The 25,012-nt window shown below is 41.0% G+C and overlaps 1 protein-coding gene across 1 annotated transcript in view; it reads left to right on the top strand.

The window, feature by feature from the left end:
- Window positions 1–22,501, top strand: part of LOC309554173 (adhesion G protein-coupled receptor E1-like) — a 51,304-nt gene extending 28,803 nt beyond the window's left edge. Inside the window, exons 7-12 of the mRNA XM_082255790.1 lie at window positions 9,287–9,522; window positions 10,813–10,873; window positions 13,213–13,304; window positions 20,694–20,862; window positions 20,956–21,054; window positions 22,387–22,501. Of these exons, the coding sequence (XP_082111916.1) occupies window positions 9,287–9,522; window positions 10,813–10,873; window positions 13,213–13,304; window positions 20,694–20,862; window positions 20,956–21,054; window positions 22,387–22,461 (732 nt within the window). The 3' untranslated portion in view covers window positions 22,462–22,501. The remainder of the gene's footprint in view (window positions 1–9,286; window positions 9,523–10,812; window positions 10,874–13,212; window positions 13,305–20,693; window positions 20,863–20,955; window positions 21,055–22,386) is intronic.
- The last annotated feature ends 2,511 nt before the right edge of the window (window positions 22,502–25,012 follow it).

Raw genomic sequence — 25,012 nt, 5'->3', positions numbered from 1 at the left:
TATATCACACGTACACAACCACACTAGGCCCCAATTACTATTGTTTGTACCCCTAAAAGGCTAGATGAGGAGTAGGGGGAGTATGGAACAGGCAGCACCCTCAAACCTTCAGAAGTATGAGATGAACCCCAACAACTTGGAAAGGTGGATCTCTCTCACACGTACCAACACAGACTATCCCCCAATTTAACTGATCCCCAAAGGTTTTTGATTAAATAGCGGAATAGAAAATATGATCCAAAAAAAGTGTATGTATATCACACGTACACAACCACACTGGGCTCCAATTACTATTGTTTGTACCCCTAAAAGGCTAGATGAGGAGTAGGGGGAGTATGGAACAGGCAGCACCCTCAAACCTTCAGAAGTATGAGATGAACCCCAACAACTTGGAAAGGTGGATCTCTCTCACACGTACCAACACAGACTATCCCCCAATTTAACTGATCCCCAAAGGTTTTTGATTAAATAGCGGAATAGAAAATATGATCCAAAAAAAGTGTATGTATATCACACGTACACAACCACACTGGGCCCCAATTACTATTGTTTGTACCCCTAAAAGGCTAGATGAGGAGTAGGGGGAGTATGGAACAGGCAGCACCCTCAAACCTTCAGAAGTATGAGATGAACCCCAACAACTTGGAAAGGTGGATCTCTCTCACACGTACCAACACAGACTATCCCCCAATTTAACTGATCCCCAAAGGTTTTTGATTAAATAGCGGAATAGAAAATATGATCCAAAAAAAGTGTATGTATATCACACGTACACAACCACACTAGGCCCCAATTACTATTGTTTGTACCCCTAAAAGGCTAGGAGTAGGGGGAGTATGGAACAGGCAGCACCCTCAAACCTTCAGAAGTATGAGATGAACCCCAACAACTTGGAAAGGTGGATCTCTCTCACACGTACCAACACAGACTATCCCCCAATTTAACTGATCCCCAAAGGTTTTTGATTAAATAGCGGAATAGAAAATATGATCCAAAAAAAGTGTATGTATATCACACGTACACAACCACACTAGGCCCCAATTACTATTGTTTGTACCCCTAAAAGGCTAGGAGTAGGGGGAGTATGGAACAGGCAGCACCCTCAAACCTTCAGAAGTATGAGATGAACCCCAACAACTTGGAAAGGTGGATCTCTCTCACACGTACCAACACAGACTATCCCCCAATTTAACTGATCCCCAAAGGTTTTTGATTAAATAGCGGAATAGAAAATATGATCCAAAAAAAGTGTATGTATATCACACGTACACAACCACACTAGGCCCCAATTACTATTGTTTGTACCCCTAAAAGGCTAGATGAGGAGTAGGGGGAGTATGGAACAGGCAGCACCCTCAAATCTTCAGAAGTATGAGATTGTGTTCACTGTACCCCACAAAGATTGAGTTCACTGCACCCCACAATGATTGTGTTCACTGCACCCCACAAAGATTGTGTTCACTGCACCTCACAAAGATTGTGTTCACTGTACCCCCCAAAGATTGTGTTCACTGCACCCCACAAAGATTCTGTTCACTGTACCCCACAAAGATTGTGTTCACTGCACCCTAAAAGGATGTTGTTCACTGCACCCCAAAAAGATTGTGTTCACTGTACCCCCCCAAAGATTGTGTTCACTGCACCCCACAAAGATTGTGTTCACTGCACCCTAAAAGGATGTTGTTCACTGCACCCCAAAAAGATTGTGTTCACTGTACCCCCCCAAAGATTGTGTTCACTGCACCCCACAAAGATTGTGTTCACTGCACCCCAAAAAGATTGTGTTCACTGTACCCCCCAAAGATTGTGTTCACTGCACCCCAAAAAGATTGTGTTCACTGTACCCCCCAAAGATTGTGTTCACTGCACCCCACAAAGATTCTGTTCACTGTACCCCACAAAGATTGTGTTCACTGCACCCCAAAAAGATTGTGTTCACTGTACCCCCCCAAAGATTGTGTTCACTGCACCCCACAAAGATTCTGTTCACTGCACCCCACAAAGGATTTTGTTCACTGCACCCCAAAAAGATTGTGTTCACTGCACCCCAAAAAGGATTTTGATCACTGCACCCCAAAAAGGATGTTGTTCACTGCACCCCAAAAATGATTTTGTTCACTCCACCCCAAAAAGATTGTGTTCACTGCACCCCACAAAGATTGTGTTCACTGCACCCCAAAAAGATTGTGTTCACTGTACCCCCCAAAGATTGTGTTCACTGCACCCCACAAAGATTCTGTTCACTGTACCCCACAAAGATTGTGTTCACTGCACCCCAAAAAGATTGTGTTCACTGCACCCCAAAAATGATGTTGTTCACTGCACCCCAAAAAGGATGTTGTTCACTCCACCCCAAAAAGATTGTGTTCACTGCACCCCACAAAGATTGTGTTCACTGCACCCCAAAAAGATTGTGTTCACTGCACCCCAAAAATGATTTTGTTCACTGCACCCCAAAAAGGATTTTGTTCACTGCACCCCAAAAAGGATGTTGTTCACTCCACCCCAAAAAGATTGTGTTCACTGCACCCCAAAAAGATTGTGTTCACTGCACCCCACAAAGGATTTTGTTCACTGCACCCCAAAAAGATTGTGTTCACTGCACCCCAAAAAGGATGTTGTTCACTGCACCCCAAAAATGATTTTGTTCACTGCACCCCAAAAAGATTGTGTTCACTGCACCCCACAAAGGATTTTGTTCACTGCACCCCACAAAGATTGTGTTCACTGCACACCAAAAAGGATTGTGTTCACTGCACCCCAAAAAGATTTTGTTCACTGCACCCCAAAAAGATTGTGTTCACTGCAGCCCAAAAAGATTGTGTTCACTGCAGCCCAAAAAGATTGTGTTCACTGCAGCCCAAAAAGATTGTGTTCACTGCAGCCCAAAAAGATTGTGTTCACTGCAGCTCACACACAGAAAAATGGATGTGGATCACTGACACCTGCCTATCTCCAATCCCACACCACACAGCAATATCGATTGTAGTTTGTAGAACACAGTTTCCCTAAAATTCAGCAGACTCTGTCCCTAACAGGATTGAGAAGAGATCGTAGATCAGGATTGAGTGCAGATTCACCCCACCCCCCACACAGCAATATCGATTGTAGTTTGTAGAAGACACTGACCCTATAATTCAGCAGACTCTATCCCTAAAATGCCTACAACTCGCCCTGCCTAAACACTCCGACCTGTCCCTCAATTCTATCCGGACACAAATGGTTTTTTCCTGCCTATCTTTCCCTAATCAGCAGCCAGCACATTGATGTGTGCTCTGTCCCTTAGCTAAGCAGCAGAATGACGCTGCTGCGGCGGCTGCCTCGAACTTATAAAGACTTGGTCACATGCTTCAGACGGCCAATCACAGCTACTAAGACATTTGCAGGCATGGCTGGGATGGCTTAAGGCACACCAGTTAAACGATTGTTGATTGGCTGTTGAAAGCCCGCCATGAAAAGAGCGCCAAAGCATGCAAAACCCGGAAATAAAACGACCGAACACGGATTTTTACCCGAACATACAGTAAAGTGTCCGTGTCCGTGTTCGGGTAAAAAAAATCCAATTATTCGGTACGAACACGAATAATACAGTCCGTGTTCGCTCAACACTACTCCTGAACTCCCATATAATATACACTCATTGCCACCTTTGTTAGGTACACGTTGCTAGTACCGGGTTGGACCCTCTTTTGCCTTCAGAACTGCCTTATTCTTCATGGCATAGATTTAACAAGGTGTTGAAATTCCTCTGAGATTTTAGTCCATATTGACATGATAGCATCACGCAGTTGCTGCAGATTTGTCAGGTGCACATTCATGATGCGAATCTCCTGTTGCACCACATCCCAAAGGTGCACTGTTGGATTGGGATCTGGAGACTGTGGAGGCTATTGGAATACATGATTTGGTGTTTGTGACATGGTGCATTATCCTGCTGGAAGGAGCCATCAGAATATTTGTACACTGTAGTCATAAAGGGATGGACATGGTCAGCAACAATCGGGGGACAATCGTGGCAAAATCGTGCAAAACAGAATCACGGGACGCCTTATTATTTGTGTGTATTTGAAGGCTTCACTGATTGTAGCACTTGTACTTTTTGGCATATTTTGCACTCAAATTTATTTTCACCCTCTGCCAAGTTTGCACAATAATTTATAATACATATTTTTGCACAACAGGAGCAGTTTTTGCACTAAATTTGTATCTGTTGCATATAATTATTAGGCATTGGGATTTTTGATGTTATCTATAGTGCTGATAGAGCAGCGCCACAACCTCACCCTTACATTTAATCCACATAATAAAGTATACAAGTCCCCCAGAAATAAGGGAGCCAAGAAATTAAGTTAAAATTGAAAAGACAGGGATGTGCATCAAACTTACCATGGCCTTAAAGCATAACTTTTATTAAATGATACATCAATAAAATAAAATGAATTATGCCGTATAAATTGAAGTCTTTCAAACTCCCATCTGTATGTGAGCTCACTTAAAGGTGTCAGTGTAGGGACTCAAAGCCCATATTAATGAAATTATTATATTCTACAGATTTGAGGGTAGTAAAGTTTTTTGTGGAGAGGAGAAATACTCTTCTTCAGTGGCTGTTGCAATCACCAACCTCAGAGGTAACTGGGGTAGTCTATATGGTCATATGATCATTTCATAATTATGGGATTTTAAGTCCCTACTTGGCACTTGGCACTGACACTTCCCTATGAAAGGGGTCACATATGTATTATGTAGCAATGACCCCGCAGGGCCTGCTGAATAGTGACTTGACGGGCTCCCCTGATTACCAGCACACGATTTCCTTGAGATATAGTCCATGAATCCCTCCTTGCTCCTGATGGCTCGTCAAACAAATAAACAGTCTAGGGGTGTTGGTGTTTTTGGTGTTTATTTGGAATTGGGATAGGAGAAGGGAAAATTGGGATACTCCAGCTGAACTATTCACATTGGTTGAGGACTTCTATCTTCAGAACTTCTATGTCAATTGGAAACAGCTAGGCTGTTTAATTCACACTGCCACCAGTGTAGAAAGGGTTAAGTCTCTTGCTCTCTTTACTCTCTGACACTTGGTGGGTAATAAATTATCTTCAGGACACTCTCATTAGCATCCCCTTTCAACTGACACCCTTCCACTGACTATCCTAGGAGCAGGGGTGGCTCCCCTCAGGTCAGGCCCCTTAACACCAGATTCTGTACTCACTGTACTGCAGAGACAGATCCTCCGGTGTCTCCCCTCCCAGTCAGCTTCTCTGGACCTCTGGGGTCACTTCCTCACTGCTACTCTCCAGGCCCTCAGGAGACTCCCTGAGGTCGCATGACATCTCTACCTCCCCCTCCCTCCGGGACTCCGCTATCCAGACAAAAAACCTAAAGCACATGTGCTCCTGGCTTTTATACAGTATTCTAAAATGCACCGAGTCATTTTCCCTCTGCCAATCATCAGGACTGTATCAAAAGCCCATGCACCCATTCGTCAGGTTTCCTTCCACTGTCACACATGCCTCCCTATTGGACCAGTGTGAAACACTCTGCAGACAGAATGAGTTGCATCCTGAGCATAATGAGCAGATCTCACTAACAGATCCTGCTCTCTGGTAGGCAGAGAACAATATAGATTTACCTGCAGCTCTTCTGGTAAGCAGACAGTGCTCAAACTATACTTTCTCACTAGCACCTTCCTAGGAGGGTGCTACACATACACATGGGAACTTGATAGATTTCAATTTATATAATTGATCTTAATTTATGTATAATTTAATACAAGTTATGTTTTTAAGGCCATGGTGAGTTTGATGTGGGGGCAAGCTCCTCCCCATCCTTTCAATTTTGAATGCAATTGCCCAAAGGAGGCCAATATAAGTGAGAATAATATATCAGGCTAATATTATTGAGTTGGGATTGAAGAAATTAAGTTAGACATGTCTTGGTTTACCAATCTTATAGCATATATGGCGGTGTATGTATCTTCTGCTAGGCGGAAACCCACACTATGAATTGGCAATCAATGGTCTGAACTATTTATGTCATGAGCCGCAAAAGCACAATTTAAATTGAGCCATATATCCCACACTCTAGTAAATCTCTTTGGACAGCCTCTGGAAGTATACAAAGCTTTTTAAAGGGGAAGTACTGCATTAACCAAGGAACCAAGGACTTCCAGAAATTTTGATTGGGAGCCATATCTGCTTTTGAGATTTTTCTAGTTTAAAGCACATCTAAACCCACGAGCAGAATTAAAATGCAGATTACCAGTATTTAGATGTTGTGGCTGCATACATTTGTTTCCAGGCTTCTTCCCCTTATTTACACCCCGTGATCCTGCCAGTAATGCACTGCCTGTCCTTTCACTTATTGTACTGTATCTTTGGAGGAGCAGCTTTGTCACCCTAAGCTGCTCTCCTGATTTGGACTGCAAACACCTTCTCTTGTCCATATTTGTATTATGGAAGAGGAGTTTTGTTGTTCACCTATTATAGCTGAAAAGGCAATAACATTGCTTGAGATTTCAGTCAGTTAATTTTAGAGCACAGAAAGTTACAAGGGCATTGGATTTCTGGCAGGATCAACGGGAATTTTTCCACAGGATTTTACAACACCTCTCCAGGGCCGGACTGGGTATGAAAAACAACCCTGGAAATAATTTCATACCAGCCCCGGAAATAATTTCATACCAGCCCCATAGCATTATTATAGCAGCCCACCAGCATAATGTCATTATTTGCTTGTTCATAAAAGGGAAATGCATTTTAAAACACATTTGAAGAGTGTATTATACTTACCAATGCTCATCAGCGCAGCCTTACCAGTGCCCATCAATGCAGCTTCACCAGTGCCCATCATCGCTGCCTGATTGGTGCCCATCAATGCAGCCTCACCAGTGCCTTTCAACATAGCCTTTCAAATGCCCATCAATACAGCCTCACCAGTGCCCATCAATGCAGCCTCACAAGTGCCCATCCACGCAACCTGATTGGTGCCCATCAATGCAGCCTCACCAGTGCCCATTAGCACAGCCTGATTGGTGCCCATCAATGCAGCCTCACCAGTGCCCATCAATGCAGCCTCACCAATGCCCATCAATGCAGCCTCACCAGTGCCCATCAGCGCAGCCTGATTGGTGCCCATTAATGCAGCCTCACCAGTGCCCATCAGTGCAGCCTCACCAGTGCCCATCAATGTAGCCTTACCTCACCAGTGCCCATCAGCGCAGGGAATCAGAGAGGGGAGAGGAAGAGGAGAGCTGGCCAGATCATTACACAGAGGGGAAATTGCCCACTGTGACAGATTTGATTTGAATTGCCCATTGTTCCCAATGCTAGCAGTCAGACAAAGTCCTGCCTCCTAGATCAGCTCCTATGATAGGCCTCACATGTCCCGGCATTGGACCTGTGTGTTGTCTATCAAAGGAGCTGATCCAGGAAGTGGAACTTTGTGTGACTGTCTGCGGGAGCACGGTGATTCAAATCAAAGCTTTCACAGCGGGCGACACCAGCCTGACAACCCCCCCCCCCATGTTTGGCACCCGGTGCGGACTGCCCCCCTGTTGATACACCACTGGCTTCCCCCCCGCCTCAGCTTGCAGTGCCTGGGCGTGGTGCATCCTGTGCACCGGCTCAGAATCGGCCCTGTGTGACATGTTTATTCCAAGAGGTTAAGGGAGGACAGTGCACATCATTCTCCCAGGCAATTAACATTTAAGGTTGGTGGGGCAGGACAATTTTGTGTAAAAAAAAAAAAAAAAAAAAAAACATAATCCATGCAGAGGGCTGGAGAAGAAGGATCATGGTTTAGACTGGTGGCCCTCCAGTTGTTGTAGAACTATAAGTTCCATCATGCCTCTGCCTGAGTCATGCTTGTTACTGTCGACCTTGCAATGCCTCATGGAACTTGTAGTTCCGCAACAGCTTTGGGCCACCAGATGTTTTAAAACCTGTGGTTTAGAGGGTGAAGATCTAGAGCATTAACCCCTTTAGTTCCACTTGCACTGTTGCGCAAATGTAAAAGGGGTGCATGTTTGCATGCCCTCCCACAACTCACAAGTGTGAACTTTTCCTTAATGTGCATGAAGCCCCTTGCATATAGAAAGCATGTGCAGCTTGGTTCCTCTGCACATGTATGGTGTAATCAGGACACCATTGTCAGTGCAGTGCAGTGCCTCCCCTGCCCCCTCCCAGGACCACACACTCAAACAGCACAGATAGGAAAGTCATGTAGAGAGGAGAGTTCGGTGTATTACCTGGTACAGGCGTCTGGACATGCAGTGACCGGGAACTCAGCATTCAGCACGGGGGGAGGAGGAAGCAGGTAATAAGCCACATCCCATCCTAGTGATTGCTACCAGGAGGAAGACGCTGAACTCTCCTTTGCCATTCAGAGGACGTAGCACAATGAAGAGACATGACAGCTAGCCAATCATCTTCCTCTTCATACTAAAAAATGCACAGGCAGGATTCACCTTTCTTTCGGCAGCATGTTAGTGTCTCCTGACTGTTCGGGAGGAGAGGAGAGCAGCGGCGGTCATAGCCACAGCTTAAAGCAGCCCCAGGGCAGGCAGCCTACCGGGAAATTTCCCGCTATCCTGGTAGGCCAGTCTGGCCATGCACCTCTCCTTATCTCTGTAACATAGGAATGATCTCTAATTTAGATACAGTATATACAGTAGTTAATAATAGAGAGCACAGTGGTTTAGTGGCTAGCACTTTTAACTTGCAGCGTTGGGGTTCATGCTTCGAATGCTGGCCAGGACAATATGAGCATGGAGTTTTCTCACTTTTCCTGCATAGGTTTTCTCCAAAACTTCAACAACATGCTGGTAGGTTTTTTGGCTCCTGTCTAAACTGTTCTTGGTGTGTATATGTATGTATGAATGTATGTGAGATAGATTATAAACTCCTTGAGGGCAGGGACTGTTGGGAAAGTGCAGTATGTAAAATTCTTTATATATTGCTGGCACTATTTTAATGCCAGTAATGAATGTATTATTGAATATAGAACTGCATAGGTTGTGTTTTATTTATTTAACTGGTTGGTGGTGAGCTCTGAATAAAACCTAACAAAGTTCTCATATTTCATGGATGCTAGTGGAGTAGGACACATTTTTCTACACTTATGACCTAAAGTAAGTAATCAGGTTACTTGAGATTTTGGTGTTGTAATTTTTTATAATCAAATTCATGGCTTAGAGGTTGAAAACATTTTATGCATGAAAATCAGTCTACACAAAGGGACTGCGGACTTATTCTCTGTGTCTCTACTATTGCTTCGTGTGTTTCAGGTCCTTTGTGCAATGATTGCAGGTTTCCTTCAGTTCTCCTTCCTCTGTGCCTTCTGCTGGATGTCTCTGGAGAGCGCCCTACTCTTCATGACAGTCCGAAACCTGCAGGCCATGAATTACATGACATCTCAACGCCATCTTTTCCCATATGTTTGTATAGCTGGATTTGGAATTCCTCTCATCGTCATTATTATCTCTGCAGCAATGCGACACGGTTCATATGGAACAGAAAAATAGTAAGTTGTGTATGGTAGTATAGAAAAGACGAATCCATTGTTCCATTTCTGATAACTTTCCAATTCATCCTTCCAGAGTATATCTCCTTGATTTTCTCTACAGTCTGCCCTCTGTTTGCTAATTGTTCATTCCACTGTGGAAACAATATTCCTTTTCAAAGTTGTGCCTTTTACCATCATCTGCACTAACTACCCTTCCTAAATTTCTCACCTTTCCATCATTTACTCTTCCCAACATTCTGCTCTCTTTACCAATTACCATTCCTAAAATTGTTCCACTCCAACATTTACTTTTCCCAAAATTGTCCTCTCCCCACTAATTAACCTTGCCGAGGATTCTCTTCTTTCAAGCGGAGTTCCGGCCTCAAAATCGACATAATTGATTTTGGGCCATCCGCTTGCTCTAGGTCACCTGAAAAACAAATGGATAGTTACAATTTTTTTTTGTTTACTTACCTTGTTATTGAAGAAAATATAACTCACCTTTCTTCCACTTCCTCCCTCTGCGGCCGCAGCCCGCGCCGTCACTTCCTCCTTGCATTGATTCCTGGGAGCTGAACGTCAACGCTCCCAGAAATCAATGTGCCTGCACCGGCCCCGATCGTCACTTCTGGTGTGGGTGCCTCATTCTCTGCTAAACAGCTTCTGGGCATGCCCAGAAGCTGTGGAGGGATGACGCGCCCGCACCGGAAGTGACGAGCGGGGCCGGTGCAGGTGCATTCTGGGAGAAGAGGACACAGAAGAGGACGTAGAAGAGGACTCACTGGCTTCAGCTGCCTACATCCGAGATGGCAGCACTGGAGAAGAAATTTTCAAGGTAAGTATTTCTTCTAAAAGGTTAGTGCGACCCGGGACAGTTCAGAGGCTATCCATTATGGAATGTACTAGCCCTGACTGTCCCGGGGGTATTTTTAGCTAAATTTCACACCCGAGGCTGGAACTCCGCTTTGAGTACTTTCCCTTTCCAAGGTTCTTCTGTCTTTGCTAATAAATCTTCATGAAATTCTCCTCTATCAATTATTTTACCTTTCTGATATTTTCCTCAGTACCAACTATGCTTCTCAAATCAGCTTTTTTGCTTTCTGAGTATCTTCTATTTCTTCAGGAACCTTTCCTGAGAGTCTTTTTTTCACTGATAACCTGATATTTTCCCATATTCAATGATTAACATCCCAGAGCTTCTGTTTTTAAGGATACCATCCCAAAAAATTATCCTTCTTGGAAACATGTTTAAAAAAAATATGCATTTACGTCTAGTGACCTGAAACCATACTTATGTGTTTCCTCTAGTTGTTGGCTTAAAAAAGATCTCATCTGGAGTTTCCTTGGTCCAGTTTGTGTGTTTATTACTGTGAGTATATAAAATGAGACTCCTTATACTGACTGTATTCTTATCTCTAGCTAGTTACATTTTGGTTTATCCTATACACTTGGTGGTTGTCCTTAATGCTTCTGATTTTAGAAGCAACTACTTTAAAACAGTTTGTATCTATGCATTTCCCACAGCCTCTGCATATCTCCTGTGAGGTATCAGCCAAGTTGGAGTGTTTTTTTTATTGTGAAGTAATCTTCCCCAGATAAGTGTCAGCACAAGGGGGAGGATTTATGATCTAAAAAAACATGCAAGCATGCTTGCAGGATACGAATAGTAGAGCTGGCCATACACTGTAAAGCCGGCTATACACTAGTAGAATTTTGTTCAAAATTACTGAATATTATTTATTATTGTTTTAAGAACATTCTTCAATTTTCTAATTGTTGGTGGGGTAAAGTCTTGACCCTGTGTGCTTTCCGCCACAGAGGAGTGCATGATCCTTTGTAGGAGGTACATAACCTGGAGGGTACTATTACCCAGAGGGTCCCAGTGAGCTCTGCAGGGATTGGAAGTGCCTGTCCAGACCTTTCTTTTGGGGGCTGGTAATATATATCCCAATGTTTCATAGAAAGTGGTAAAAAACTTCCCTGAAGAACACAATTTTGTATGTTGAAATGCATTGGGATTTCCAGCATATTTGTAGTATCCATTACAACAGAAAGTGCAACATGGATGACTGGTCCTTCCAATAGCTGGAATTACCACACTGGGTCGAGCCACTCTTCACAAAATGAAATATGGTTGTTTGTATGGACCCTATTGTTCATTTTTTACTTTTGAATTTGTTTGTTTTTTGCTTATTATTCTTTTGTGCTAAGTGTCAATGTTTGACTATTATGATATAGGACCCATAGGGATCCTATTCTTTTATATGTAACTTAAATAAAATGTAAAGATTTTTTTGAAATACAGTATACCTTGTTCTTATTAGAATTATTGCCTATTCAATCCCATCAAATTGAGGAATAAACTTTGATACAATCTTCTTATAGCCTAAGCCATCTTTATCTAGAGCAACAATTCTTTTTTTTTTAGATCCTCAGAGAGTTCTTTGCCATGAGGTGCCATGTTGAACTTCCAGTGACTATTATAAGAGAGGGAGAGCGATAACACCAAATTTAACACACCTACTCCCCATTCACACCTGAGACCTTGTAACACTAACGAGTCACATGACACCGGGGAGGGAAAATGGCTGATTGGAACCAATGTGGACATTTTCACTTAGGGGTGTAACCACTTTTGTTGCCAATGGTTTAGACAGTAATGGCTGTGTTTTGAGTTATTCTGAGGCGACAGCAAATTTACACTGTTATACAAGCTGTACACTCACTACATTGTAGCAAAGTGTCATTTCTTCAGTGTTGTCACATGAAAAGATATAATAAAATATTTAGTTTTCAATAAGTTTTTATTAAGAGGCCAGAAAAAAAAAAAACAAGCGAACAAGGAATACAGTATCAATACAATATGTGACACAGCATTAAAGGGACATTAAAACAACCTTGATGCAGGAACAACAAGAGATAATAAAACAGAAAGAACAAATTGTGTCTGTTATACCGTGCAGGGCATGAACTATAGAACCTTATTCACGACCGATCATGTACTGCCGGAAGCATAAAATCGGGAGTCTTCCTCCTGCTATGGCATCATGATACGGTTCTAGAACTAAAGCTACGGGAGCACAACAGAAGGCTAATGAAAAATATGAAACAAGAACTACATAAAGCGAGGAGTAGTTGACTCTACTTAAAAATTCAGGTGCAGGTAAATTCTGAGAATGACTTAGAAAACACAGCTTAACCTGCTACCTCCGAGAGCGTTGTACAGAAAGTTGACGATCCGGGTCCCCAGCACCCGAAGAGGTTGCGACACATTGGGGAACCTGGATGGGCAACCAATCAGCAAGGATATTGGAGTTCCTCCAAAGATATAATAAAATATTTACAAAAATGTGAGGGATGTGCTCACTTGCAAATGTTCATTTGAAAATCTACTAGTGTATAGCCAGCTTTAGGTGGATGGAGAAATTCCCCTTCTGGAGATCGGCTGATTGATTGCCGCCGATGATCAGTAAAAAATTTCCAACATATCAACAGAAGTTGATTAAAGAAACGACTTCTGTCAGGCATCAGAGACCACCCTCTGAACGAAATTTGGACAGTTCCTGCTGAATTGGCCAAATTTCGATCAGTGTATGCTCAGTGTAAGTTTCACCCGGATAGAAGATTTTTCAGGAGATGATCTGACCACTGTAAAAAAAAAAAAAAAAATCTTTAAAAAAATTTCTTTCTCTCAATGTGTTTCCTTAGATAAATTTCATCCTCTTGGTTCTTACATTTGTGCTCCTCAAGAAGAAGCTGGCATCTCTCAATAAAAATGTCTCAACTTTAAATCACACCCGGTAAGTATGGCATATATAGGTTTTTTTTTAGTAAGGGAAAGTACAATGTGCAAAGTGTACACAGTAGCCAATTAAAATTCAACTTTTTCTGATATCTCAAAACTAAAATGTGATTGACCTATATTGCACATTGCATACCCTCATTACTTTTTTTATAACTTTATTTCATAAACTTATTAGTGTGACCAGTGGCGTAACAGTTGTCATGGCAGCCCATGTGGGTGGGAGGATGGGAGAGGTTGTATTGACTCAAGCCCCTGTGAGGTCAAAATCTGAGTTGACCTCACATGCACAGTCTTTAGGGTCCTCACTAGTCCCAAATCTAAATTCATCAACTTTTTCTTTCTTTATGCTTTCTTACCTCTTTCAATCCATACTTGATGACAAAAATCTGGTAAACTACTGAAAACAGAATAGTAAGCTAGAAAAAAAGTTAATTTGGTGCGCTGCTGCCCCCCTCTTCCCTGACAACTCATATCCATAGCACTGGTGCTTGATAATGTACTGACAATGCTGACAGCTCTCCTTCTACCTGCCCTTGATTTAAGCATACCTAATGTTAATATCAATGTCAGTATTGTCACTGGTGCTTCCGAGTGAGGTCATGGGGAGGGATCAAGAGACACCTCTAATAGGGTGTAAATAAAACAGACCATATATACAAATATATAATGCACAGTTTACCCAGTAATGCAGAGGGGTCCAGTTTAGAAACCAACGGGAACTTTAAAATGTATAGGGATCATGTTCTTCCGCTACCAGAAAAAGCTTTAATATGCAGTATTTTTTATTAATAATGTTATTGTTTACCTTGCTCCTGGACCTGACCAGCTACGTGTTACTTATTGCTATAAAGTATAATGCCATTATAAGTTGTAATTTAGTCAATCACCTGTATTGTCACTGAGTCAATAGGTTGGGTGTGCTCAGCTCCTTAGACTAGAATGGGAAAGCCTTTAAATCCTTACAATACTAATGTGCATGTGCCAGTTTCATTGGTTCCTGGTAGCGTTTAAAGTTAGGGGCATGTAGGGGTTGGAGCAGCAGAATCACGGGTCATCATTATGATGGGTGGCCTAAATGGTCAGTATAAAATTGCAGGAGCTAAGAAGAGTAATGCTTGGAGGGATGGGGGGAAACTGATCTGTTACAGTGGTCTGGGATTAAGGGCACCTTTTCAGGACTGCAACAGTCTGTTCAATACTTTAATGGCATTGAATGGTTAAATTAAAACTAATGATCCTTCACAAATTTGTATGGCTAGGCAGAGAGCGAACACATTTCACGTCACCCCACTTCCTACTCCAAAACAACCAGCTCAAACAGATCAAGTTGAATAAACATTACTAGCCAGGGTCTGTAAAAGTGCTAATGACTTCTAATTAAAGTGGAAGTCCAGCCTAACACTAAAATCCCTACACCTACAGACATCCACAATCTAACACTACGCTGTCTAGCCCTGTAAAGAGGAAATCAATATACATACCTTTTTTTAAGCCACTCCTGTCCGGTGGCCAGCGGCAGAAGTTCTGCAGAGGACATAGCCAACAACGGCTGTGAAATTAATGGGAAGTGACGTCACCCATAGATTTACTATGGGGCTTCCGTTGTCGGCTGTATCCTCTGCACCCGCCTCCACAGCAAAGCCATGGCTGACAGCCCAGCTTTGGACTGAACCGCAGTGGCTTCAGAAAAGGTACAGTGCATCCAGAAAGTTTTCACAGCGCTTTACTTTTTCCACATTTTGTTATGTTACAGCCTTATACCAAAATGAACTAAATTCATTATTTTCCTCAAAATTCTACAAACAATACCCCATAATGACAATGGGAAAGATGTTTGTTTGAAATCTTTGCAAATTTATTAAAAATAAAAAAGGAAAGAAAATCACATGTTCATAATTATTCAAAGACTTTGCCATGACACTCAAAATTGAGCTCAGGTGCATCCTGTTTCCACTGATCATCCTTAAGATGTTTCTACAACTTGATTGGAATCCACCTGTGGTAAATTCAGTTGGTTGGACATGATTTGGAAAGGCACACACGTGTCTATATAAGGTCCCACAGTTAGCAGCACCTGTCAGAGCACAAACCAAGCCATGAAGTCCAAGGATTTGTCTGTAGACCTCAGAGACAGGATTGTATCAAGGCACAGGTCTGGGGAAGGGTACAGAAACATTTCTGCAGCATTGAAGGTCCCAATAAGCACAGTGACCTCCATCATTCATAAATGGAAGAAGTTTGGAACCACCAGGACTCTTCCTAGAGGGGGCCACCAGCCCAAACTGAGTGATCAGAGGAGAAGGGCCTTAGTCAGGGAGGGGACCAAGAACCCAATGGTCACTCACAGAGCTCCAGCATTTCTCTGTGGAGAGAATCTTCCAGAAGAACAACCAAATCTGCAGAGCTCCACCAAATAGGCTTGTATAGTCGAGTGGGCAGACAAAATGCATTCCTCAGTAAAAGGAACATGACATGCCACCTGGAGTTTGCCAAAGGGCACCTGAAGGACTCTCACACCATGAGAAACAAAATTATCTTGTCTGATGAAACAAAGATTGGAATCTTTGGCCTGAATGGCAAGCGTCATGTCTGAAGGAAACCCGGCACCGCTCATCACCTGGCCAATACCATCCCTACAGTGAAGCATGGGGGTGGCAGCATCATGCTGTGGGGATGTTTTTCAGTGGCAGGAACTGGAAGACTAGTCAGGATCAAGGGAAAGAGTAATGCAGCAATGTACAGAGACATTCTTGATGAAAACCTGCTCCAGAGTGCACTGGACCTCAGACTGGGGCGAAGGTTCATCTTCCAACAGGACAACGACCCTAAGCACACAGCTAACAATAACTAAGGAGTGACTCTGTGAATGTCCTTGAGTGGCCCAGCCAGAGCCCAGACTTTAACCCGATTAAACATCTCTGGAGAGATTTGAAAATGGCTGTGCACCGACGCTCCCCATCCAACCTGATTCAGCTTGTGAGGTCCTGCAAATAAGAACGGGAAAAACTGCCCATAAATAGATGTGCTAAGCTTGTAGTATCATACTCAAAAAGACTTGAAGCTATAATTGGTGCCAAAGGTTCTTCAACAAAGGATGGAGCAAAGGCTGTGAATATTTATGTTCATGTGATTTTTTTTTATATAAATTGGCAAAGATTTCAAACAAACTTCTTTCAAGTTATCATTATGGGGTATTGTTTGTAGAGTTTTGAAGAAAATAACGAATTTAATTTATTTTGGAATAAGGCTGTAACATAACAAAATGTGGAAAAATTGAATCGCTGCAAATACTTTCCAGGTGCACTGTATGTATACTGATTTCTTCTTTACAGGGCTAGATAGGTTAGCGCTAGATCGTGGAAGTCTATAGATATAGTATTGTATTATTTTATAATAAATTGTAATAACTTAAAATCATTTATATTTTATTATTTATTATTTTATATTATTTTATGGTATTTTAGTATTAGGCTGAACTTCTACTTTAAGCTTTGTTGCAAAATTTCCATGTCATAAAACATCTAGCAGAGCCATCAACAAGCTCTCCTGTATCCTAGCCATAACTGGATGTCATAAACCTCAACCAAGACAGAACCTACTAAAAGCTCTTGTAAAATAGTCATTAAAACACTCCAGGAATGGTTGTAACCAAACACTCCAGGAATGGTTGTAACCAAACACTCCAGGAATGGTTGTAAACAAACACACATACTGGTGTTTTTGAACCTGCCAAAATCTATTTATATTCCATAAATCCTGTTATGATATAAAAAGCAAATGCACAGATGTATTAGAATATAGCTATCAGTTACACACCAAACATGGCTATATTATGAGGTGCAGAAGGTGGGTGGGACACATTACCTCCCGAGGAGACTATGTATAAGATCTATATCAGATTTGATGTCTATTGAACTGAGATTTCATTTTATTCAAAAATAAATATGGAAATATTGATATAATCTGAATATAACTGGCAATAAAGTGTTACTAAAACCAGTACCCTGCATTCACTATATCTGGTCTCCCACAGTACACAGAGCATGGCAATGAAGTTATTTTAGAAAATATATACTGCTAAATACCTTTTCTCATCAGCAGTTAGAGCAGTCTTGTGACTTCTTTCAGTGTCTTGTTAAAGCTTGTAGGAGGAGTTTTCATTTTACCCTGATTGTCCTGTGAGGCTGCAGAATCCCTGACCCTCTGTCTGGACAGTATGATTGGCCCTGTGCTGATCACATACCTTCTCCCAAGGAAAAAAAAAACATCTCTAACAATGCACACCAAACTGAGCATGTGCAGCTTGTCCCCTAGCCTTTGTTCTGTCAGCAGATAGATTGGGGACAGTGGAAGAAGGGGAGGTTAAGAGAAGACAGGATCAAACAGCCTTTTTACACGATGCAGATGATTGCCCCCTGAGGTTCCACAGTGAGTATAACAAGCATTCTTTACTGCATACACAGACTGATTTTACTGTTTAGGGTTTAGTAACACTTTAAGGGAGTGTCTCTAAAGTATCATAAAAGACTTCAATACCTCTGAGCACACCCTTCAGCACACCCCACAGACCCTTTGATTAGTTATTTAATTCCCCTAAACACCCTGTGAATGGGTCAACACACAGCTGCTGCAATTTGCAGCTGGAACTCATTTTCCATATGTAATGGATCGCTAAGGGTCATCCATGAGAGCTGATATTCTTAATACATAGGATTGGACCTAATCTGAGGGGGATTTGTTACTGCTGGAACTAAAGGCCAGGCGAATCGCGTTAAGAATTTTTCACTGTTATTCTAGTTTATTTTAATGTTGCAGTTGCCTATTTTCTAATATTTTTTACATATCTGTAATATCTGTAAATACAGTTTTTCTTTTATTTTTATTCAAATTATTTTTAAAATTAATTAAGCTGATTTTTTTTAAAGCTGTCATCAAAAATTAAAGAATCCTTGCCTCTTCAAAGAAATCTGCCATATTTTAAACTCTCTTACCTGCCTGTCTGCTGTGGCAGTGAGTGTCACAGATATTTCTTAAAGGTCAGAATCACTACACCTGATTCTGTAAATGGTGCTTGTTTCCCTTAAAACACTTGGTGGGAGCTACTGTATGTGTGTTGAAAAACAAATGTGTAAAATGTGCCCTCCATACCATCCCCACTCAGACACCAACCCAATGAAATATTGCCAAAACAAAGAAGACAGGGGCCCGTCCACCCCATAGGACAACACCCAGAGTAAGGTGGAAAATCCCAAAAATTTTACTTTAAGTTGTGCCAGACTGGGAGATACAATAATGTACAAACCTATAGTAAAAACACATGTTTTTTTTATCACAGAGTTTAAAATGTTACATTAAAAGCTCAATATACATTCAATGCTATACCTCTACGTATTTTTACAATGACAACCAATCAGTAATTTCTATAAGCATGTAGGATCGACGCACTTCACATAACTTGATTCCTCAGGATCCACGCTTCGATCAGAACATTTTATACTCCCACTGGGGGCAAAATAGGTAAGTGTGTCATAACCGAGTAGACCATGAGGGGACAACTAAAGGTTAGATCTGAACCAAGGCACCCATCCACCACCAAACATAATTCATTATATTACAGCTTAGACCTTGGATATTTACTTGTCTACCTGGTTATGCCACGCCTGGCTGTTTTACCCCTTGTGAGAATGGAGGTATATGGGGCGAATGGGGATTGGGGGCCTTTGTTGGTTTGGGTGGGGGCTGGGGTTGTTTTTGTTTTCTTTCTCTTTCCTCCTTACCACTTTCCTTGCAAAAGTATAAAATGTTCTGACGAAAGTGTATGTGTGTGTAGAGGCACTCACGGGTCTTGCAGAGGAGGAAGATCAAAAAGAGCAATGTTATTATTGACAATATTTTGATGAAGCTCAGTCCATCATTCTCAAGACACTACAACATGGAAGTGAACAGACTAATAAACCCAAAGCCCCGCCCACCAACAACACCCCCCAAGTGATGACTATATGGATTTCTTCCATATATGGGCATTTACTTCAAATTTAGAGTGCCGTGGCTACCCTTGGACCTATATATATATATATATATATACAGTATATACACTGTATCTCACAAAAGTGAGTACACTCCTCACATTTATCTTGTGACTGTGGAATACACAACCTAACCCAATGAACCTTTATACACAATATACAGTATCTCACAAAAGTGAGTACACCCCTCACATTTTTGTAAATATTTTATTATATCTTTTCATGTGATAACACTGAAGAAATGACACTTTTGCTACAATGTAAAGTAGTGAGTGTACAGCTTGTATAACAGTGTAAATTTGCTGTCCCCTCAAAATAACTCAACACAAAGCCATTAATGTCTAAACCACTGGCAACAAATGTGAGTACACCCCTAAGTGAAAAGGTGTGTATATGATGTTCATTTTATTATTTGCTTGCTCTAGCCATATCTATTCTCTATATGCAAGCGTGGATCCTGAAGAGAAAAATTATGCAAAACTCATAGAGCCTACACGCTTCTAAAAGATAATGATCAGTTATTATTGTAAAAAAATATGTAGAGATATGGCATTGGATGTATATAGGGCTTTTAAAGTAACATTTTAATCTCTGTAATATAAAATTGTGTTTTTACTATATGTTTGTACAATATTGTGTCTCCCAGTGTTGCACAACTTAAAGTCCCTTTTTGGGGTTTTTGCGCCTTACCCTGGGAGTTTTCCCATGGGGTGGAAGGACCCCTGTTTTCTTTGTTTTGGCACTACTGTATGTGTGCCTTTATAGCGTTAAATGCATAGTTAACCAACCCCAGTGACAATCAATATCAGTCTGTTGGCAGTTCGATTTTTGTCCCGCTGCAAAATGTATGTGAAAATTGAGCCAAGAATAGTTACATTCTGGTGACAGTGGGGATATTGGAATTAAAATATATTCAGATAATTTATTAGCAAGACTGTGTCTTTCTGCAGCTTTATCATTAGGCAGGATATACATTGAAAATAAAGTTGCTTAGGCCCCATTCTCCTTTTATACAGACATTAACTCATCTAAAGCTGAACGAATGGAAAGGATCTGAGCTTGGAAAGTAAATAGTCAAGTATTGAATTTAAATACTAATTGCATGCAACGTTTTAAACAGGCTGTAAAAGGATTAAAACCTCAGACTGTTATTGCTCTCTATGCCTTTCATGGGGAATGACAGGATGTCACGGGGACTATGACAGGGAGAAATCACTGATACACAGCAATAAAAAAAGACTGGTTCTAAATCCTTACCACTCTATTAAGAAAAAAAACATAATTTTCAATGGATTTGAGCTTTATTTAAGACACATTCGTATTGTGGTTCAACTTATGTTCATTATTTTTCCCTACAGTCTTCTGACCTTTAAGGCTTTGTCCCAGCTGTTCATATTGGGCTGTACCTGGATTATTGGGATCTTCCAGTTTGGGTCGGGCTCCCTGGTCATGTCCTACATCTTCACCATCTGCAACAGCCTCCAGGGACTGTACATATTCTGTGTACACTGCCTACTCAACCACCAGGTCATGTGACAATTATTTATTTACCAAGCTTTATGTCTATGGTGCTATTCCATAGTTCTCTGCTAAATAACAGTTTCCTTGTTACATGTACAGGTAAGGGAAGAGTATAGAAGAGGATTCCGAAAATTCCAGTCCAAGAAGTCAGATTTAGAAGCAACGTCTGGCAGTACGGTGCCCATGACTGTAAAGTCTGTAAGTTCTGACCTTCATATGTTTTACAGTGTTCAGCATACACTACAAAAATGCAAATAGACTCCAATAGAGATACCGTATGATAAAGTTTATCTACACTCAAGAACAAAACTATAACATTTTAAAGCTTACCAGTCCATGGATAAGGTGGCTGAATTCAATTTCTTTGTTAGGCATTTTTACCCTTCATTTTCACTTGGTTATCATGCCAGTTTCTGTAGTAAGGTGACAACGCTTACTCAGTGTACTAAATCTATGGAGAAAAAGCATTGTTACCCTAGGACAGAAAGTGTGTTAGGACTGAAGAACACCCCCCCCCCCTCAAACTCTCCATAATAAGACTGCAGACTGAACTGTGCAGAGCTGATTTCTGATGGATCAACAGGTACTTTTTTGCACTTATTGAACAGATGTAACAAAATGCTTTCAGTGGTATATTTTACAAACCAAAACTGAGCAAATAAGAGAAGTTCATAGTTTATATACACTTTAAAAGCACCCTAATGATTATTTAATCCAAATGCTCTGTCAACCTTTAAAAGACTATCAGTAGGGATGAAACAGAGTTAAAATTTTTCTAAAATCAGGTGATTTCAACAAAACTTTGCCATTCTTACCAAATGCACTGGAGTCATTTAAAAGGTAAAGACAAATGGAAGGTGTTTTTGGTAGTTTCGCATGGTGCCAAGGGCCTTAACTGGTTCCTGAGGGTCAAATAATCTCTTTTTAACTATCCTGGACCTGTTCTTGTGCCCCATATTAGCGTCATAAAAGAGAACATAAACACTAAAAATCTAGTGACCAATAATGTTCAAATACAGAAAAAAAAAGAAATCACAAATACAAAGAGCACAAATTGAATAAACTGAACTATTCTAAATGTAGCCCACCTGGCCGTCTGCCCCAGTGCCCCCCCCCCCCTACAAGAAAACCAACACTTTTCATAAATTAAAATAAAGGATTTTTTTTTTTTTTGTTAAAACAAGTTTCATATAAACAGCTCCATGAGCCGAATTAAGCTTCCGATTCAGTATAATTTCAATATTGGCAAAATCAGTAATTCCCCAGGAAAATGTGTTTTTTCCAAATCACTCCGCTCATCTTTAATCTTCATGAGCTACGTCCATTCAGTCATCACAAGTCTTCCTTCTGCTAGACATGTGAAATTCGTTTAGTTACGAATCGAAATTCTGAACTACTAAACTAAACTAATCCCAATATACAAAATGAATCCGAATATACAAACAAAACTTGAAAATGAATCATGTTTGCACTGCTTGTATTTTCACAACTGACAATAACAATGTAATAATAAAATGTTTTACTTTGTAGCAGAGTCTAGCCTCGGAGGTACCAAATATCGAAGCGAAATCAGCTCGAGCTGTGGAAAATCAGTATGAACTCTGAAGGAATGTTTTGGCTAAATCTCAAAGAAAATCACTGTTAATGAAAAGACTGAGGACTTTGTAAACTACAAGGACATTTGAAGATAATATATGACGGAATAGTGAAAGAAGGACCGGCAACAATTCTTTTCAGGGATCAAAAGCAAAACTGTGTATGTAAAAATCAAAAAAACTGTTTTGTATGTAACAATACTATAAGTGCTGGCTAAGAATCAATTAGGAATTGTATATTTTCTAATCAACCTCACTTCCATAACAATACTGCAACCTGTATTTTTTTAAATAAACTTTTAGATACATGAGTAAAAAAATCATCAGCGTGATGTAAATATAGTTATTAATATATGTCTATTTTAAAAGAAAAAAAAAATTATAACATTTTTGTAATAAAATATATACTTTAAGACAGACATATTTTTTACATCTTTAGGTCTACTTTCTGCTTTTCAAAGCTACATATAATTGAAAGAATTTACCATTCCTTATTACAGGTTTTCTCAATCAGTGTGCCGCGGCACACTGGTGTGCCGTGAAGGGTTCCCAAGTGTGCCGCGGCAAAATGACCCCCAACCTATCATTAACTAATCTGCTCTTTATTGATTGCTGGCTGGTCAGTTGATACAGCGGTGCCGGTCCGCTGTCTAATACTCGCTACCCGCTGCCACAGGCACTCGGAAAGCTGTGTGGGCCTCCCGACACGCGTCCTGCCAACCGATGACGTCATCGGTTGCTATGGGAGGGGCGGGCACACAAGCAAGGGCTTGCTGGACGTTCGAGCCGGGTGATGCTAGCTGGCGGGAGAGAGAAACCAGGAAGGAGGATCTTCTGTGCCTGCATATCAGCTCTGTGAGGTACAGAGGATTATGTGGCATAACTTTTTTTAATATTTTACCTACTTAATAAATGTACTGCTTGGGATTTTTGACCTACCCTTGAACAGTGTTCCTCTCAGCTGTTTTCATTCTCCTTTGTTAGTACACAGGATCACCTTGATGATTACTTTGTAAATGTAAAATATATGTAATTTAAATATATGTGGGTATATAAAAAAAAAAAGATAAAGATGTTTGTTTTAACTACTGTATTACTATATTATACTGATCATGATAACAGTACTTTTTTTTTTTATATATTGTATTCTGCTTACAGATTTTTTTTTTTGTATACTACTTGCATGTCTCCTGCAGTTCTGTATTTGTGCATATATACATGTCTGTATGTGTGTGTGTGGTGTATGTATGTTACTTTTAATCCTGACCCCCCCCCCCCCCCCCTTATTCCTGTACCATCAGAAATGTTTTTTTAGGGCTTGTTTGTGATAGCAGCAAGGATTGCTGCTCCTCTGAAAAGCAATCCATGCTCAGGTTGCTTTTCTGAGGCATTTGACAGGCGGTAAAGAGGCATTATGTTGCCTCCTCACCACCTCTTTTAAGCCTGTAAATGCAGCATCCCTACACGCAACCGTACACTGCAAACCGTACACAGTTGCAGGGTAGTTGCAGTGCAGCCCCATTCACCCTGGGTATACCTCCAGCTGCAGCCACAGCATGTGTAAACCCCCAGCTGCTGCCTCTGCAGCTAAAGGGGAAGAAAGTGGGGGTGGTAAAAACAGCTCAACCATGTGGTTTTACCACCTCTCCAACCTGACATGTGAACAAGCCCTTGGTTCACCTCTGCATGGCTGCGTGCTGCGTGTAAGGCAGCCAATTTATTTCAATGGGCTTCACTACCTGCAGAAATGCAGAGAAAGAAGTCCCTGGCCTTTTTTTTTTTTTTTTTTTTTTCAAATTACACAGCACCAAAAGCACCCCATGTTTGTTAATCTGTAGGTTACCATCAGGAATTATTGGCACCCCTAAAGAGCAGAGCATTTTTGTGTGTGTCAGGAATGAACGCGATTTTGCGCGCATTCCCGTCATACAGGAACGAGAACTGAACCTTGGACAGGGGTGCCTCAGGACTGAAAATACTTTTCAAGTGCGCCCGACTGGAAAAAGGTTGAGAAACACTGCCTTATGCAGGACTTTGGGGATGATTTGCTTATATAGTACAGCATGTTCATTTTGCAGAGTGAATTTTCACTTAGCTTATTAAATGCCCAAGTAAAAATGTGTTCACCGTCTCACTTTTTTTTTTTTTTTTAAAGAAATTAAATATCTCAAGGTGAGGACAATTCCAAACCATATATAGAAAATAGACAGCAGAAGTACAACCATTTTACTAGATAGAGTAAAAAAAGGGGGGGGGGAGAAGAAACCAAGGATACATTCCCACAAGCTAGGAGCTAACAGAGGACCTTTATACATCAAGCACAAATAACTGAAAGATCGAAGGGGGCGCAAGCAGAAAGATGTAATAGGCATTGCTTACCCATTTATTTACCAAAACAAAAAAAGTAGAACTCCTTCTAAATCAGACTTCCTCTTTTTACTTTGTGGAGGCATTTAAAGTGAATGTAAAAGGTAAAATCACATACATTTTAAATGCATCCAATTAATAGGACCTCATTTACAAAAGAAAATAGTTTCATTAAAATCTGTGAGTGGAGGTAA

The sequence above is a fragment of the Pelophylax lessonae genome, assembly GCF_965119305.1.
Source record: "Pelophylax lessonae genome assembly, chromosome: 4".
Classification (NCBI taxonomy): Eukaryota; Metazoa; Chordata; class Amphibia; order Anura; family Ranidae; genus Pelophylax; species Pelophylax lessonae.
This window is presented reverse-complemented; position numbering and strand designations above follow the sequence as displayed.